The sequence below is a fragment of the Sapajus apella genome, unplaced genomic scaffold, assembly GCF_009761245.1.
Source record: "Sapajus apella isolate SASKATOON/1434 unplaced genomic scaffold, GSC_monkey_1.0 scaffold18, whole genome shotgun sequence".
Lineage (NCBI taxonomy): Eukaryota > Metazoa > Chordata > Mammalia > Primates > Cebidae > Sapajus > Sapajus apella.
The window spans coordinates 16,556,286-16,573,221 of NW_022436958.1; the positions used below are offsets into that span (position 1 = coordinate 16,556,286).

General features: G+C 35.4%; 1 protein-coding gene across 2 annotated transcripts in view; it reads left to right on the forward strand.

Annotated features, from left to right (window-relative positions):
- Positions 1-11,423, forward strand: part of ARL6IP6 (ADP ribosylation factor like GTPase 6 interacting protein 6) — a 39,800-nt gene extending 28,377 nt beyond the window's left edge. Inside the window, exon 5 of one of the 2 annotated variants that reach the window (XR_004271239.1) lies at positions 10,401-10,523. Coding sequence is in view for 1 of the 2 variants with exons in the window: in XM_032286276.1 (XP_032142167.1) it covers positions 10,401-10,494 (94 nt within the window). In the remaining variant the exon portion in view is untranslated. Of the gene's footprint in view, positions 1-10,400 lie in introns of both variants that reach the window. The other variant, XM_032286276.1, reaches the window with a different exon arrangement.
- The last annotated feature ends 5,513 nt before the right edge of the window (positions 11,424-16,936 follow it).

Here is a 16,936-nt window from a genome sequence, read left to right on the forward strand (position 1 = left end):
ATATGGTGGTGGTTGGTATTTTTTTTTTCAAGTTTCAGGTTTAGTGTTAAGATCTTTTGATTCCAGATAAAGAACTAACTGGTAGTTACTCCAAACAGAGCTTATACAACTTAAACGCTTTGAGGAATTGTAGATTCCTGGGCTAGGGATAGAATGAGAAATCAAAGGCAGCCTCAGATGTGTGAAAAAGTGGAATAGATTAGTACCAACTAGCTCATCCTTTCTCCCTCTGAGCAGTCAGACACAGAAACAAATAGCCAGTTGGGTTTTAATATGAGCCTTTAATATAACTTCTGATTCTGGCAAGCACAGAGAGCTTTCTGCTTAAAGCAGTATTAGCTGGAAATGAAGTTATTATTTTAAATTACAAGAGTTCTGTCAAAAAAGCATCTCTGACATGTGGGAATACCTGTGAGGGAAAGAAAATATAGGAATAAATATGGCATGGAACAATGATTCTAAGACAGTGAAGTAGTATTTAGCACCGTGGTGTGAAGATTCTGTTCAGATCAACCAAGGCTAGCATAAAAACAGTAAACAGCCTGAAACATGACAAGAGACCTGCACAATTCTGTTATTCTGTCTCTTAACTTTTTCTTTTAAGTCAATTTGTTTGGAATTTTTAGAAGTTGCTTATTCAGTGCTTTAATTTGTGGTTCAAAATATGAGAATATAGTCACTTAAATTGCCAAAGTCATTGAACTCATTTGAATTTTATATTTTAAATGTATTCAATTCCTGAAAAATGAAAATAATTAAAATGTAATTCTTTTATAATATATTCACTTTACAAGTTACTATTTAATATTAATGTAAATATATTACTAGACATTATATTTCCACAGAACAAAATCTAGATATAAATAATGGAAGTCTGAGTTCTCTAGTGAATTATAAAAGGAGAAGTCGTTATGTAGAAAGAGGGCAATATCAAGCAGAAACACACACATGAGAGAGAGAGCGAGAGGGAGAGAGAGAGGGAAAGAGAGAGAGAATTCTCCCATTTATTTCTTACATCTACTTATTGGGTTTGCTTTTATACTACTATTGTTTGTTTCTTTGTTTTGGTTTTAAAGCAAGTTTAGGTTTAGGTGTTTAACTTGGAAGGGAGAATCTAAGTAGATGATCAGAAGAATTTTTAAAAATCTCTTCTGTAGCTAAGTTTCTTCACTATATAGCTAAGATATATTGATCATTTACTATGTGCCAGACTGCCTGATCATCACAACTTTGTAAGTGTGGATTCTATTTTTGATTCCATTGTATGGAGAAGGAAATTGAAGGTCAAAGAGGTCAAACAATGTTGCTATCTTCATACTCCTTTTAAGAGGTAAGGCTGGCACTCAGACCTGTGTTTATCTAATCACAGAGCTTGAACTCTTAACCACTATCAGAGACCACATAAGTACTTCATTGTAGAATTTTTTCATATTGAAAGGAATTCTCTAGAACCAGAAAAAGATCATACTTCTATATAGCTTATCTTCTAGGATATGGAAGTAGATTTGTTGTAATGAGCCTTTCTTTGTAACTACATTTCCAATGGCATTTTAGACTTATTGAATAATATTTTTATTTTCATTTTGATTTCAGAAATGTACTGCAGTATAAAAAAACTTTATATCAGCATAATAAAATCCACATTTAGGAATCCTAACTTTTACTTGAAGAAGCATTCTCATTTTGGCATTGAGTATGCTGGTTTTTTTACTACTTATTCTTTCATGTAATCAGGTGAACGGTCACATGTTACAGTGTTGAAGTAGTAGGTTAAATTATATCGATTGATTTTCAGCATAGATAAGTCTCCTTAAATGACTCTTTGGGACTAAAATATTTATGTAGCTATATCCTCTGCATCATTGTTCAAGTTTTAAGTACAGATAATGTTGACCAATAGCGTATTTTAATAGGTAGGGTAAAAAAACTATACATAGTCTCTATGAGGTATTTTTAAGATTATTTCTTGCTACCTGGAATACTTACAGAAATGTAGAACTGGGACTGAGCACTGTGGCTCACTCACACCTGTAATCCCAGCACTTTGGGAGTGCTAGATGGATCACCTGAGGTTAGGAGTTCCAGACCAGCCTGGCCAACATGGTGAAACCTCATCCCTACTAAACATACAAAAATTAGCTGAGCATGGTGGTGCACGTGCCTGTGATTCCAGCTACTTGGCAGGCATAAGAATAGTTTGAGCCTGAAAGGCGTTGAACTAACCTTCAAACTGGGTGACAGAGCAAGACTCTGTCTCAAAAAAAAGGAAAGAAAGAAAGAAAGAAATGTAGAACTTAAAGGGACCTTAAGTTCATCTGGTCCTGTTTTTCTCCTGATAAGCATGAAATCTTAAGTTGGAGTTCCACTTTTGGTTCTGTTCCTTTTCCCTTTACACCCTCTTTTGTCTGTCAATTCATTGCTGTACCTTTTAAAACCTGGATCAAAACTTATTAAGGAAACTTAACCTTGTTAATAATACTGTTTGCTCTGCTCACTTACATTTTATATCCAGTTAACACAAAAGCATTTTAAGCAAAGGAATGTTTTAGGCAAATTCATCTGTACAGTGTATTTAAGTACATGGAGAAAATGTCAGCAACTTAGATTTTTCGTGAATTGCTTTCAACCTCTGTCACATTCTTATATGCAAATAATAATTGCAGTAACATCTCCACAAAGTCATACAATTTTCAAAAAAATTTTAGGCCTTGTAAATTTTGAAGTAAAATGGAAGATCTTCAAAGTGAAACATTTCTATTATGTTGCCATGAAACCATAGGATTTGTTCTTGTTTGTTTTTTTCTTTTACTTCATTCAGTAGTGCAGTCTTACCCGTTACCCACTTTTGAAGCTTGGCAGTATCAATAATAAGTAATGCTGTAGTTTTACTTGAATGGAAATTTTTTATTTTTTATCAGATCAAGTTTCCCATGTTTGACTCTTTTTATTTTTAGTTGACATATAACAATCATATTCATTAGTGGAATACAGAGTGATATTTTGATACAATGTATAATGATCAAATCAGACTAATTAGCATAACCATCAATGAAAACATTTATCATTTCCTTGTGTTGTAAGCATTCAAAATCTTCTCTTAAAGCTTTTTGAAAATACGCAATAAGCTATTGTTAACCATATTTACCTTAAAGTGCTATAGAACATTAGAAGTCATTTCTCCTGTCTGATTGTAATTTTGTATTCATTAACCTCCTGCTGTCCTCCCCAACCCCACCCACTGCTGTTTCTTCCCCTGCTACCCTACCACCCTTCTCAACCTCTCATAACCACAGTTCTACTCTATACTTTCATGAGCTCAATTTTTTTGAGCTTCCACATGTGAGGACATGCAATATTTATCTTCTTATACCTGACTTATTTCACTTAATGTCCCCCAGACTCATCCATGTTGCCAGAAATGACAGTATTTTGTTCTTTTTAATGGCTGAATAGTATTCTGTTGTGTATGTGTACCACATTTTCTATATCCATTTATCCATTGATGGATGCTTAGATTGATTCCGTATCTTGACTATTGTGAATAGTGCTGCAGTAAACATGGGGTACACATATCTCTTCAATATACTTTGGATAAATACCAGTAATGGAATTGCTGGATTATATGGTAGTTCCATTTTTGGACTCTTGAGAAACCTTCATACTATTTTTCATAATGGCTGTATTAATTTATATTCCCACCACGTTAGACTATTACACAGGATTTCAGAAATTATATCATTTGGTTTTATTGATCTAAATTACATAATAAAGGTAAGTTGCTTCTCCTAATCAGCCTTATTCTTCTGAGATTAGGTCCTTTCCTATTCTTTATCTTTCTCTTCATGAAATTGTAGAAGAACCAATGAACAAAAATTATATATTCTCTATTCTGTCTTTTCAAACCCCTCTACCCTCAGTTACCATTTGCCTAACAATGTTTTCCTGCTTCAGAGTATGGAAATAAAAGTCATGACTTGCAATAATAAGAACCGTTTTGGAATCCTTAGTAGATTCCATGATGAAACTGAGCAAAACCGAAACCAAGCCTGGGCAACGTGGCAAAACCCCATCTCTACAAAATATTAGCCAGGTTTGGTGGCGCGTGCCTGTAGTACCAATGTTACTGGAAGGAAGAAGGCCCTGAGTGAGTTGTCCAGGTCCTTGGCGTTTTGAACAAATCGAACAGAACGCTCAAAGGAACAGAGTACATTAATGAAGCAATGACAGCAGGGATTTATTAAAGCGAGAGAAGCACTCCATGGAGTGGAATTGGGCCCAAGCAAGCGGCTCAAGGGCCGGGTTACAAAGTTTTCTTGGTTTTAAGTACTCCTTTTGAGGCCCCTATCATCTGTCCCTTACATGGATGAAGAATTTGGTCTGTTGATAATTAAAGGGTGAGGTGACAGGGCGTTTGCCCTTTCCATCTGAGATGTAATGAAAGTGGGAGGGTTGTAGGGAGAACAGCCTTTGATCCTTTGTTACTCTGGTGTGGGGAGATGGAGTTTTTCCTTTCGGTTTAGCTTTAAGAAGCGTGTGTTAATTGGCTTTAGGTTTCCTGCCCTAGACATAGGTGTTTTCCCTTTGATTGAACTTTAGGAAATTATCATGAATTGGCCTTAGATTTCCTGCCCCCAGACCTTGGTGTTTTCTCTTTTAGGAAGTTACTGCAGATTGTCCTTAGATTCCCTGCCTCCAGACTCTATTCTCCTTCCTCACCAGCCACTTGGGAGGCTGAAGTGGGAGGATTACCAGATCCCCGAGAGGTGGAGGCTGCAGTGAGGCATGATCATACCACTGCAGTCCTGCCTGGGCAACAGAGTGAGACCCTGTATCAAAAAAAATAAAACCAGAGGACTGAAAGGAACCCACCATTCTTTTTACTCCATGTAGATATGACAGCTCTTTTGAAAATAAACTGAATCTTGATTACTCCTATATTGCTAAATAAAAAACTGATTCCTAGGAATATGGAGGAAGGACCCTGTAAAGAAATAATTGTAGATTTTGCTTCTCTGACTTAAAAATGCCTCATTGGTCAGCATCTCATCACCACTACCCACATACATACACTTAGAAACATAGATCTTGTTTTAGATGCTGTAGTCTATTCCAGTGTCTTTTTTATTTCTGTATTAGTTTACTTCTTTTTAACATTACTTTGCTTTTAGGTTATAATTTGAATTTTTAAAATATTTCTTTACTCTTTTTGCACATTTATTGTATCAGATGAACTTAGTATCAAAATGTCAATTTTCTATCAAGAAAAATCCTATTGAACTACTACTGAGATCTCATTGAATTTACAGTTTTTTGTTTTGTTTTGTTTTTAAAAAGAAAGAATTGACACCTTTACAATGTTGAGTATTCCCATGTTATGGTAGATACCTCCCTTCATTCAGGTCCTCTTTTAATGTCTAACAGTAAAGTTTTTTTTTTTTTTTTTTTTTTTTCATTGAAATATAATTTACATAGCATAAAACTTCGCTCTTTTAAAATGATTCAGTAGTTTTTAATATTTTCAGTAAAAACTACTGAATAACAATATTCAGCAACCATCACTGCTATCTAATTCTAGAACATTTCTATCACTACAAAATAAAAACCCCGTACCCATTAGCAATCACTCCACCATTTCCCCCTCCCTCTAGCCCCTGGAAACCCCATGGTCTGCTTTTTGTCTCTATGGATTTGCCTGTTCTGGACATTTCATATAAATGGAGTCATACAGATTTTTTTTAAATGTAGTCTTTTGTGTTTACTCCTTTCACTTAGCTTACTGTTTTCAGGTTTCATCCATATTGTGGCATATGTCAGTACTTCATTCCTTTTTAAGGCTGAATTATTTTCTGTGTGGATATACGATTTTTTATTTTGTCCATTCATCAGTTGATGGACACTTGGGTAGTTCTACTTTTTGATTATTAGGAATAATGCTGCTATGAACACTCACATACAGATTTTTGTATGAACTTGTTTTCAGTTTTCTTGGAGCTATACCTAGAGTGGAATTGTTGGGCCATATGTTAACTCTATGTTTAACTTTTTAGGAAACCTCCCACTTGTTTCCTACAGCAGCTATATCATTTTACATTCCCACCAGCAATGTATAAGACTTCTGATTTCCCCACATCGTCACCAACACTTGTTTTCTTTTTCTTTTTCTAAATTATAACCATCCAAGTTGAGTATGATACATAGTATCTCTTGTGGTTTTGATTTTCATTTCCATGTAACTAACGATATTGAACATCGTCAGCTTTTCATGTGCTTACTGGGTATTTGTATGTATATCTTCTTTGCATAATTGCCTATTCAGATCCTTTGCCCTTTTAAAAATTTGACTTTTTATCTTTTTATTTTTGACTCTTATATAAGAGTTATTTTATATCTTAGATATAAGATGTATGATTTGCAAATATTTACATCCATTTTGTGGGTTTTCACTTTCTTAATAATGTTCTTGGAAGCACAAAAGTCTTTAATTAGATGATATCTAATTTATCTGTTTTCTTCAGTTTTTTGTGCTTTTGTTGTCATATCTAAGAATCTGTCGCTTAATTCAAGGTCATGCAGATTTACACCTATGTTTCCTTCTAAGAGTTTTATAGTCTTAGTTCTTGTATTTAGGTCTTTGGTCCATTTTGAGTATATTTTGTATATTGTGTAAGGTAAAGGACCAAATTCATTCTTTTGTGTTTAGTTGTCCTATAACACAAGAAAGACACATTAATTTGAGATGAATTATAGCTCTAAATGTCAAAAGAAGAAAACTAAAACCTTATTAAGATAAAGACTATCTTTATTACCTTGGAATAGTCAAATATTTAATGAAAAAGCCACCAAAAAAGCACTAGCTATTTTTAAAAATATTAATTGGACTGCATTCAAATTTAGAACTTCTGTTCATCAAAAGATCTTATTAAGATTTAAAAAAAAAAAAAACCACTACATAAACATTATTCACAACACATATCTTTAACAAAGGATTTGTATCTAGAATATGTAAAGAACTCTATAAACCAATAGAAAAAACGAGAAAACGTTTTGAGCACAGACATCAAAAAAGAGACTGAGTGGGCAGTAAGTACATTAGTCATCAGAAAAGTAAAACCACTAAAACATACTCTGCAGACCCACTAAAATGGTTAAAATTTAAAACATTGATAATACCACGTATTCATGATGATGTGGTAACTTAAACTCATATGTTGCTGGTGGAAGTATAAATTGGGACAACTGTTTTGGGAAAATGTTTCATGCTTTCTACTAAAGCCAAATTTATATCTACCTTATAACTCAGCAGTTCTACTCCTAGGATCTATCCAAGAGAAGTAAGTGCAGATGCCCACCACCTACCAAAGACATGTTCATAGTATCTCTATGTATAGGAGCCCCAGATTGGAAAAGCCCACCAGTAGTAAAATGAGTAAGCACGTTTTGGTATATACTGCAGTAAAAGAGAACAAACTAATACTACATACAACACAGATGAGTCTCACAAAGACAGGGGACCATCAGGAAGCATCAGGGCCTTATGTAGCTTCAGATGAAAGCATAGCGTTGTCCTTTGAAGAATGTACCTTCTCCATTCTCTGCCACAGATACTGTGCAAGTAGAATCCTTATAAGGTGCTCTTCAAGTGTTAATTCAGAGCTAAGTACTTCTCTGGCTTTGGCCACTCTTTAGGAAAGAAGGAGAGGATATGGGTATTATGGTCCTTTCAGTCTATGGCCCATACTGCCCTGGAGCAAAAGAAGCCGGACACAGAAAAATATATACCATATGATGTCATATTGATGTAGTTTCAAGAGCAAGTGAAACTGATAATGGCGACAGCCCTCAATATTGCAGTTACCTCAAGATCTGGAGGTTAAGTTGAGTATTTAAAAGGGAGCTTTTTGCAGTGCCAGAAATGTTCTCTATCTTGATGTGGTTAGTGAGTGTATGAGAGTCAACCACAGTTAAAATTCATTGATGTGTGTACACATGTTAGATATTTGCATTTTACTGGTATGCTTTAATTTAAAAAGTAAAATGCATGTATACAGAGTGGATGAAGTAGATACTGTATTTAATAATCATTTATTGAAGATATTAAACACATTAATTGAAGATAATATTTTACTTGAGTCAATTTTAAACAAGTCCTCTATAGGGATGAGTTTTGACAAAGGAGAACCATAATTCCTTCTGTCTTTATTAACAGACTTTAGAGATCACCAATTAGAATCACAAGAGAGAAAGCCTGCAGGGATTGTCTGTGTCTTCCCCCAAAGAGGAAAATCATGGTGAATATTTTGAAAAGAAACTTTAAATTAAAGCAAGTGATTCTTCAAAGATTTAAGTCTTTTGCCTAGCAGTAGTCTGTGACAATCGCTACAGTGTTCGCAGTGGGGATGTGGTACATCTGAGAGGACAGAAAGACTAGGAACCACTATTCCCGAGCATTTTTTCATTGCCATTAAAATGCATTGCTTTGCCTGCTTAGAAAGGAAGTCACTGAACATTTGAGCATATACATCTCAGTAAAACTCAATTATACTCACATTGTAGTTGTCGGCTTAGTAAACTGAACTTTAAAGGTTTTCTATTTTTGCGGGATTGTGAGGATCACAAACTAGTAAAATAGAAAAATTAACTCTGGAAATCTTTTGATGATTAACTTCATTTGGTGAGTACAGTCATCCTTTTGTATCTGTGAGGGATTGGTTCCAGGATTCCACATAGGTATCAAAATCTTAGGATACTCAAAAGTCTCATACAAAATGGCTTAGTATTTGCATCTAGCCTAAGCATATTTTTCATATACTTTAAAACATCTCTAGATTATTTATAATATTATACCTAATATAATGTAACTGTTATATAAATAATTGTTGTATTGTTTAGGGATTGATAAGGGAAAAAAGTCTACACATGTTCTGTACTGATACGATGTTTTTTTCCCAAATATATTCTACCTGCTTGGTTCAATCTGCAGATGTGGAACCCACTGATACGGAAGACCAACTGTATTAATTTAAAAGTTTTTTGGATCATCACTAAATATTTTACGATGAATGATAATGCTGATTGTTCAATTTTATGATTAGGTTTCTGTTCACTAATGATCAATATATATTTGAGGAATTTGTTTTTTAAAGAGACAAAGCATTTATTGTACCTATTTTATGATGTAGGTAGGTAATGTAGCCAGGTAGATTAACCCTTATTAGCACATGAGAAGCTTCTTAGACTAGCCCTGGTTGGGTAAAGAAATTGAGTGGAAAGAGTAACTCCCATGGAACAAAACAGGGGGCTGGCAGGCAGCATCAGGGTCTTATGTAGCTTCAGATGAATGCAAGGGGTTGTCCTTTGAAGAATGTACCTTCTTCACTGTCTGCCACAGATATTGTGCGACTGGAATCGTTATGAGGTACTCTTCAAGTGTTAATTCAGAGCTAAGTACTAAGTACTTCTTTGGCTTTGGCCACTCCTTAGAAAAGGAGAAGATATGGTATTATGACCCTCTCAGTCCAGGGCCCTTACTGCTTTTGTCTTCTGGCTTTTACTTCTGCTAGTGCTCCTTACTGTATGTCCTCAGTTTGTCTTGCTCCAGTAAGGAGAGTATTCTCTTCTGCCTTCTAGAGAGTCTTAACTGTATACTACCTTCTTTTCTTTTTAATATGTCTCATTTTTATTTGGATAAGCAAATAGTGTTATTGCAATACAGTTAGTGGGAAGAACTATTGTGAGACTATTACAAGATCAAGGAAACAAATGTCAGGGAATATCCATGCACATAAGGGTTATTAAACTAGTCGGCACTCTTAGCAATCATAAAATGAGATGAGCCTTTGCTGATTATTAAGAACTCATTGAAAACCACTTTAGTTAAGTAACATTAGATTGATAGCTGAAATATCTATAAAAGACAAAGGGAGTTCCTTCATATAACCTAAAAATGGTACAAACAGAAGAAATACTTGAAATAATATGTATTTTAAGTTAAATCAAAGTAAGAACAAAGAGCAGGGAAACACACCACTAATTAATGAAAGAACATGTTTGTAATATTGTAATATAACAAGACTTATACCTTAGAATTAGGTTATGGCTACACACACAGACAAGTAAACACAGTAAAGAAATATCAGGATGAAACTCAGCATTACTTATCAGTAATGAAATTGAAACAACTATATTTGTTAACCAGTACAGTTTTGACACAGAATTTAATAAGATCTATCCACTATTCATCCTTCAGATGTCCAATATTCTTTTTTTAAGTTTTGTATTCATATGCCAACATTTGGGAAATATATTCCAAGGTCATAAGTATTTTTGATGAAAACTTTTGGTGTCTTTGTTATACCACATTACATTTTCCTCTTTTGATTTGTGGTTTTCTTTTTTTCTAGGAAACTGACTGGACATTCGTTCCACATGGGCTATAGCATGGCAATTTTGAATGGCATTGTAGCTGCTCTTACTGTAGCATGGTGCCTCATGTAAACCCACACTGGAGCAATATTGTTGGCAACACTTAATCGTGATTGTTTTGTAATAACAAGAAAGAGCATCATTGTCTACTCAGAAGACTGAGAAGCCTGCTGTTCATTATGTAGTTCAGATATGTGTCACAATCATCATCACTATGGAAGATCTTTTAAAGCATTGTTCTAGAATAGCTGAAGTATTAAGATACCAGATTAATTGGGAATATCTGAGTATTAAGTTTTAAATACTTTCTTCACAGTATAAGATGTTTACCTCATCTTTTTACTTTTGTATGTGTAGTTCTTACAAGCTGTAGAAAACATTTTAATGGAAATCAAACTAAAAAACTTGAATACAGGACAGTGCTTGCCTTTTCATGTATATACTACATTTTCTGCCAAGAAATACTGATATTTCTGTTGAGTTGAGCTAGAAATACTTATTTGTATATTTAGGAAGCAAATAATGCCTACCACTCCAACATTTTGTAGAAGCTACTTTTAAATCAATATTTAATTTTTGATACTCATATAAGTAATAGAAGTTGCATTTATATTTTTTATGAGACACAGTTCCTTATGTGTTTTTTAATGTATTTTCATACTACATATTGAATTTGTATGTTTTTAAAATTATTGCATCTAGACAACTGTAAACATTATTTTTTTAGCTGGTGCAAACCTAGTACCTGTCATTTTTACTAATTGTTTTTCTTTTTTAAAAAAAAGCACATTGACCTAAGTTTAAAATTAAATATGTGTATTTTTTAATACCAAAAAAATGCCTGAAAAAAGGTAAATTATTTAAGTCATTAAAATATTGAGAAATTTGAAGTTTTTACTATTTCTATTTCCACAATTTCAAATATTTATCTTGGTGTATATATTGTTACTTCAATAGAACTTGCATTATTTTGTTTTTAATAAATATAAACATGAAATTTTTGTATGTGAGAATGATTGAACTAGTTTGTTCTTAATCTCAAAAATTTAGTTACCAAAGTAGAAGAGGTATTTTGATACTATGTATTAAAAATGACATATAGTTCATATAGTTTTATAATTTTCCTATTTAAATATTCTTCTTTAATTGTGATGTTTTGTTTTCTTAGTAATTAAGCCTTAATTGTTCCCTTCTATTACTAAACACTTTAGATGTTTAGAAAGTCACTTCAATTTTAGAAAGATAGACTATTTACAAAGCTGTTGTCCTTGGCCATAGGAAAACTTACAATAAGAATCCATTATGTAGTCAAACTGATTATTCAGGCTAAGTGGGAAATGAATTTGTGTAGTGTGTTTCATTATTATCTGCTGTATGTTGTTACTGACTAAACAACGTTTCTAAAAGTCTAGCATTTCTTTTACTATTCAAAACTCTTTGGTTGGAAATGACTAATACTGCTCTAATTTAAATTATGCGAAGTGGGGTGTGTGTGTATGTGTATATCTAAATATCAATCCCATGGCTTAAGTATTACTACCAGAGTGGTGGTTGCAATGCGTCTATATTCACTTCCTGCCTGCCTCCTGCACCCTTAAACCCCAAAGGGCTCTTGCATTGCAGAGATCTGTACAAGTAACAGAATCAATTTATCTCCTCTCCATCCCTCTGTATTCCCATCTACCACCAATGTGAGTAGCTCCCTCCAGTTTCTTTGTGTCTAATGACTAAGAAAATTATTAACAGTAGACTCTAGAGATATGTGGACCCTCAATGGTCACGTGCTATATAACAATGTTTTGGTCACAACAAACTATACATGACAGTGAATTTCCCCATAAAATTATAATACTGTATTTTTTACTGTACCTTTTCTCTGTTTAGACACAAGTACCATTGTGTTACAGTTGCCTGCAATATTCAGTACGGTAACATGCAGTTCAGGTTTATAGTCTAGGAGCAATAAGCTATACCATTGAACCTAGGTGTGTAGTAGGCTATACCACCTAAGTTTGTGTAAGTACACTCTTTTGTTCACACAATGATGAATTTGCCCAATGACGCTTTTCTCATAGTAGAAAAGCCTGTCGTTAAGCCAAACATGACTATATGTACAAGATATATATTAATATAGATACATATAGAGAGAGATGTATTAGTAAGATACTTTGTAATCCTATTTCTTCTGGACTGTTACTCCCCATTTTTGGGAAATGACCTTCCTCTCCAATCTGACTTAGAGTCCAAATATAAATCATTCATTAGCAGAGTGGTTAGTCAAGGTAGTTACCTAACTCCAGTTGAGTTAGTTCTAATCTCATCTTGCCTGGCTACAATGAATAGAATAGACATGACTTAAGTGAAGTATGTCTCTTCCCAGGATCTTTCAAGTTGAAATTAAAATGTGACAAAGCTGGGAAAATACAAGCCCAGGAAATGCTGGCAGCTCATAGTCCAGCCAGGCTCAGTGGAAAAGAATAAGGTTGATAGGGATATTGCTAATGGCATTCCCCTGGTCCCTGAAGCCCAGTGGCAATGCTGCCACTCTTGATACACAAGTCAGTAAGTTTCTCTCTTTTGGCCTTTGCTGTTAACATTGGCTTTTGTCATTTGCAACAAAACAAGTCAAGATGAGCTTATCTAGCAGCTGGAATCCATCTCTGTTATGAAACTGACTCAGATGATCTCATCTCTTTATGTGTAGCTTACAGTATTCCATTTAGTTACTTGTGAAAGATGCACAGGGTATAAGTATTCCTGTGGCTAATGATTAGTCTTAGGGACTTTCAAAGATGTTTTAGAATAAATTAAACTAGTTTTTATTAATCTTACTGTTTCATCAAAAATTTATTATTTATGTCCCAAAACTCAGTTCTGCCTTTTTAAGTGTTACAAGAATGCTACTGTAGTTATGATTCTTTAGTTATATAAGGTAATAATGAGATTTAACTACAACTGTTACTTAATAATACTTGTTAAGTATTATTCTTCCCATTTGACAGCTAAGGAAACTGGGAAATGCTGTTTCCTTACCTGTCAAATGGGAAGAATACTACATGCCAGAATTTGTAGGACCTAGATAAAACACTGTAAAGGTAATTTATAACTTCAAATATTTATCAGGACAAACGTAAGATTGAAAACTAATGAGCTACGAATACTAATTAAAAGCACAAGCAGCAGAGTAACACCTCTGCCCCCCACCACACACTCAAGAAAGATTAGAAATAGGAAAGATAAGGATACAATTAATGGAGATTCACACTGAAGAAGTGGGGACAATAGCCAATACTAAAAGTAGTCTCCTTGAAAATACATGATTGAGAGACTTCTGGTAAGTCAAATTTAAAAAGAGATTTTCTGGTTTTGTCTGTTTTCCCATTTCTGCCCATTCTCTTGGTTATGTAGTGCCAGAAACCATCTGTATTAGGATTCTGTAGAGGGACAGAACTAATAGGATACATAGACGTATATATGAAAGGGAGTTTTTATTTATTTATTTATTTATTGAGACGGAGTCTTGCTTTGTTGCCCAGGCTGGAGTGCAGTGGCGAGATCTCGTCTCACTGCAATCTCTGCCTCCTGAATTCAAGCAATTCTCCCTCAGCCTCCTGAGGTAGGTGGGATTACAAATGTGTGCCACCATGTCTGGCTAATTTTTTGCATTTTTAGTAGAGATGGGGTTTCACCACGTTGGTCAGGCTGGTTTCGAACTTCTGACCTTGTGATCCACCTGCCTTGGACTCCCAAAGCGCTGAGATTACAGGTGTGAGCCACCACACCCAGCTGGGAGTTTATTAGGAAGAATTGACTCACACGATCACAAGGTAAAGTCCCACAATAGGCCGTCTGCAAGTTGAGGAGCAAGGAAGCCAGCAGTGGCTCAGTCTGAGTCCCAAAATCTCAAAGGAAGGGCAACCAACAGTGCAGCCTGCAGTCTGGCCGATGGCCTGAGAGCCACTGGTGTAAGTTTAAGAGTCCAAAAGCCAAAGAACTTGGAGTCTGATGTTCAAGTGCAGGAAACATCCAGCACAGGAGAAAGATGAAGGTTGGAAGACTTACCAAATCCGCTTCTTCCACTTTCTGCCTGCTTTATTCTTGCCTCTCTGGCAGTTGATGGGATGATGCTCACCTACATTGTGAGTGGGTCTGCTTCTTCCAGTCCACTGACTCAAATGTTAATCTCCTTTGGCAACACCCTTATGGACACACCCGGGAACAATAATTTGCATCCTTCGATCAAGTCGGCCCTTAATATTAACCATCACACCATCTGACTAAGGAAAAGGGAATTTGGACTGGTGGGCAGGAGCCTAGAAAGTGCCAGCGAGTCAAGGAGGATGAAGCAAAGGGACTGTCTGATAGTGGGAATAGCCTGGTCAGGATAATATATACAGATGGACCCTTGCAGAGTGTACCCAATTGGCCAAAATCAGTGTGTGTGCCTACTCCTTTGGCTTCTCTAATTGAAGACAGCATCTGAAATTCTTTTAAGATGCTTGAATGGATATCAAACAACCAGGAATACAAATAATCACTGTACACTCTGCTTGCTGGTCAGCTTCTGTTTTGACCCTTAAACTTACAACAGTATCATACGTAACAATGTAGCCATTATGTACTACATCCAATACCAAAGCCAGGACCTTCAGATTATGTCCCTTCTAGTTTTGTCACATACTCTTATTGATATTCTTCAAATTATACTAGCATTTTAATACTAATTAAGACAGGACATTGATTTTTTTATGTGAACTAGAACAATATTTTTAAAAAGGACAAAAAGATGGGAAATGTGTTAAAATACACTTTATATATAAGAGCAAGAAAATACAGATCAAGTTACCGTCTTATTTATTTAAGCAAGCACTTGGTCATGACACCTTCCGTTCTATATACATATATTCTATTTTGTCTTTGCTTTGGCTCCTACCTTGGCTAACTACGTTTCTTCCCTAATATAGTAACCAAAGCTTTATTTCTGACACATTTAAGCTCTTAGTTCATCTTTTGCCACTGTATATGGCAGTATGAGAACAAATATATTTTCCTTTTATATTCTACCTTGCTTATTATGTGGCAGCATTTGTATTGTAATGTTAAAACACCCCAACTAATATGGTGACCCTCTTTTTTGCATGATTATCCGTGGCATACAGAACCTAAAACTACCAGATGGCAGTTTGAACTTCCAGTTCTTCTGAACCAGTTTTCTTTTTGAACTCCCTCCTTAAGTACCAAAATCTTTAAAACAGAGTTCAGAGTCAGCGGAACAGAAAGTAAAAACTTTATTACTGGGTCAGTGGGTGTAATAGAAACATCTGACAATGTCTTGATTCTTGAACCTATGTAATATGGGCATGGGAGAAAACAGCAAAAATCAGCTTTTGGATAAAAACATACGTTGCATCCAGAAAGATGCCATCATAGTGTTAACTCTCAGCTAGCATAATAACTAAATCTTGAGTAGATTATTTCAGTATTTAAGGTGCATTATAAAAGAGAAGTCAACAAAATAAGAATTGAGCATGGCCAGGTATAGTGGCTCATGCCTGTAATCCCAGCACTTTGGGAGGTGGAGGCGGTCAGGTAACTTGAGGCCAAGAGTTCAATACCAGCCTGGACAACATGGTGAAACCCATCTCTACTAAAAATACAAAATACACCAGATTATATGCCTGTAATCTCAGCTACTTGGAAGCCTGAGACAGACTCCTTTGAACCCAGGAGGCAGAGGTTGCAGTGAGCTGAGATCATACTACTCCACCTGCACTCCAGCCTGGGTGACAATGAGACGCTGTCTCAAAAAAAAAAAAGAAGAAGAAGAATTGAGCAATTGAGCATGTTGTCTCACCTCCTCTGGATAGTGAGTTCCTTGGCCAGAGCAATGTAGTGGGAATCCAAGATAATGTATAAATTATGCAGTAAATAGTGGGGCTGCCAGAGGCAAGGAAAGCAGATCTAAGACCATAATATGTCTGCCAGTGGGGACAAAACGACAAAGTGCTACCTTGTCTAATACAATTAATTGGCTATCAGGTAGCTGGCTCATCCCCCAAGATATGATGCCATAAAGAAGGAAAGGGAGAGAAGATGGTGGTGGTGTGGGAGGGGGCAGCAGAGATAGAAAGGCAGCAGTAGCCAGGAAAGCCTCTGAAAGTGGGGGTCCATCTGAAGAATATCCCACCATCCTGGCATTTTATGCTCCCATTAAGCATTGACTTAACAGAGGGAGACCACCATCTATAGTACAGGCTATGCTGTCCACCCGATTATTTAGAACCTCTTTCACAATGAAGGCTTTGTTGTGGGCATTCACAAAGCTCAGAAATATTCTCACTTCCGGGTTCATTTAAAGAGATCCATCTATATATCCCTTCCCAACCTTTCTTAAGTTGACACCAGTCCTTTGTCAAGTCTCTGGCAATCCAGCCAAACTACTAGTTAACTCTCCTCGAATATATATAATCCTTATTTCATACCATCTTTCTTCTAGCCAAGGAGACAACAATAT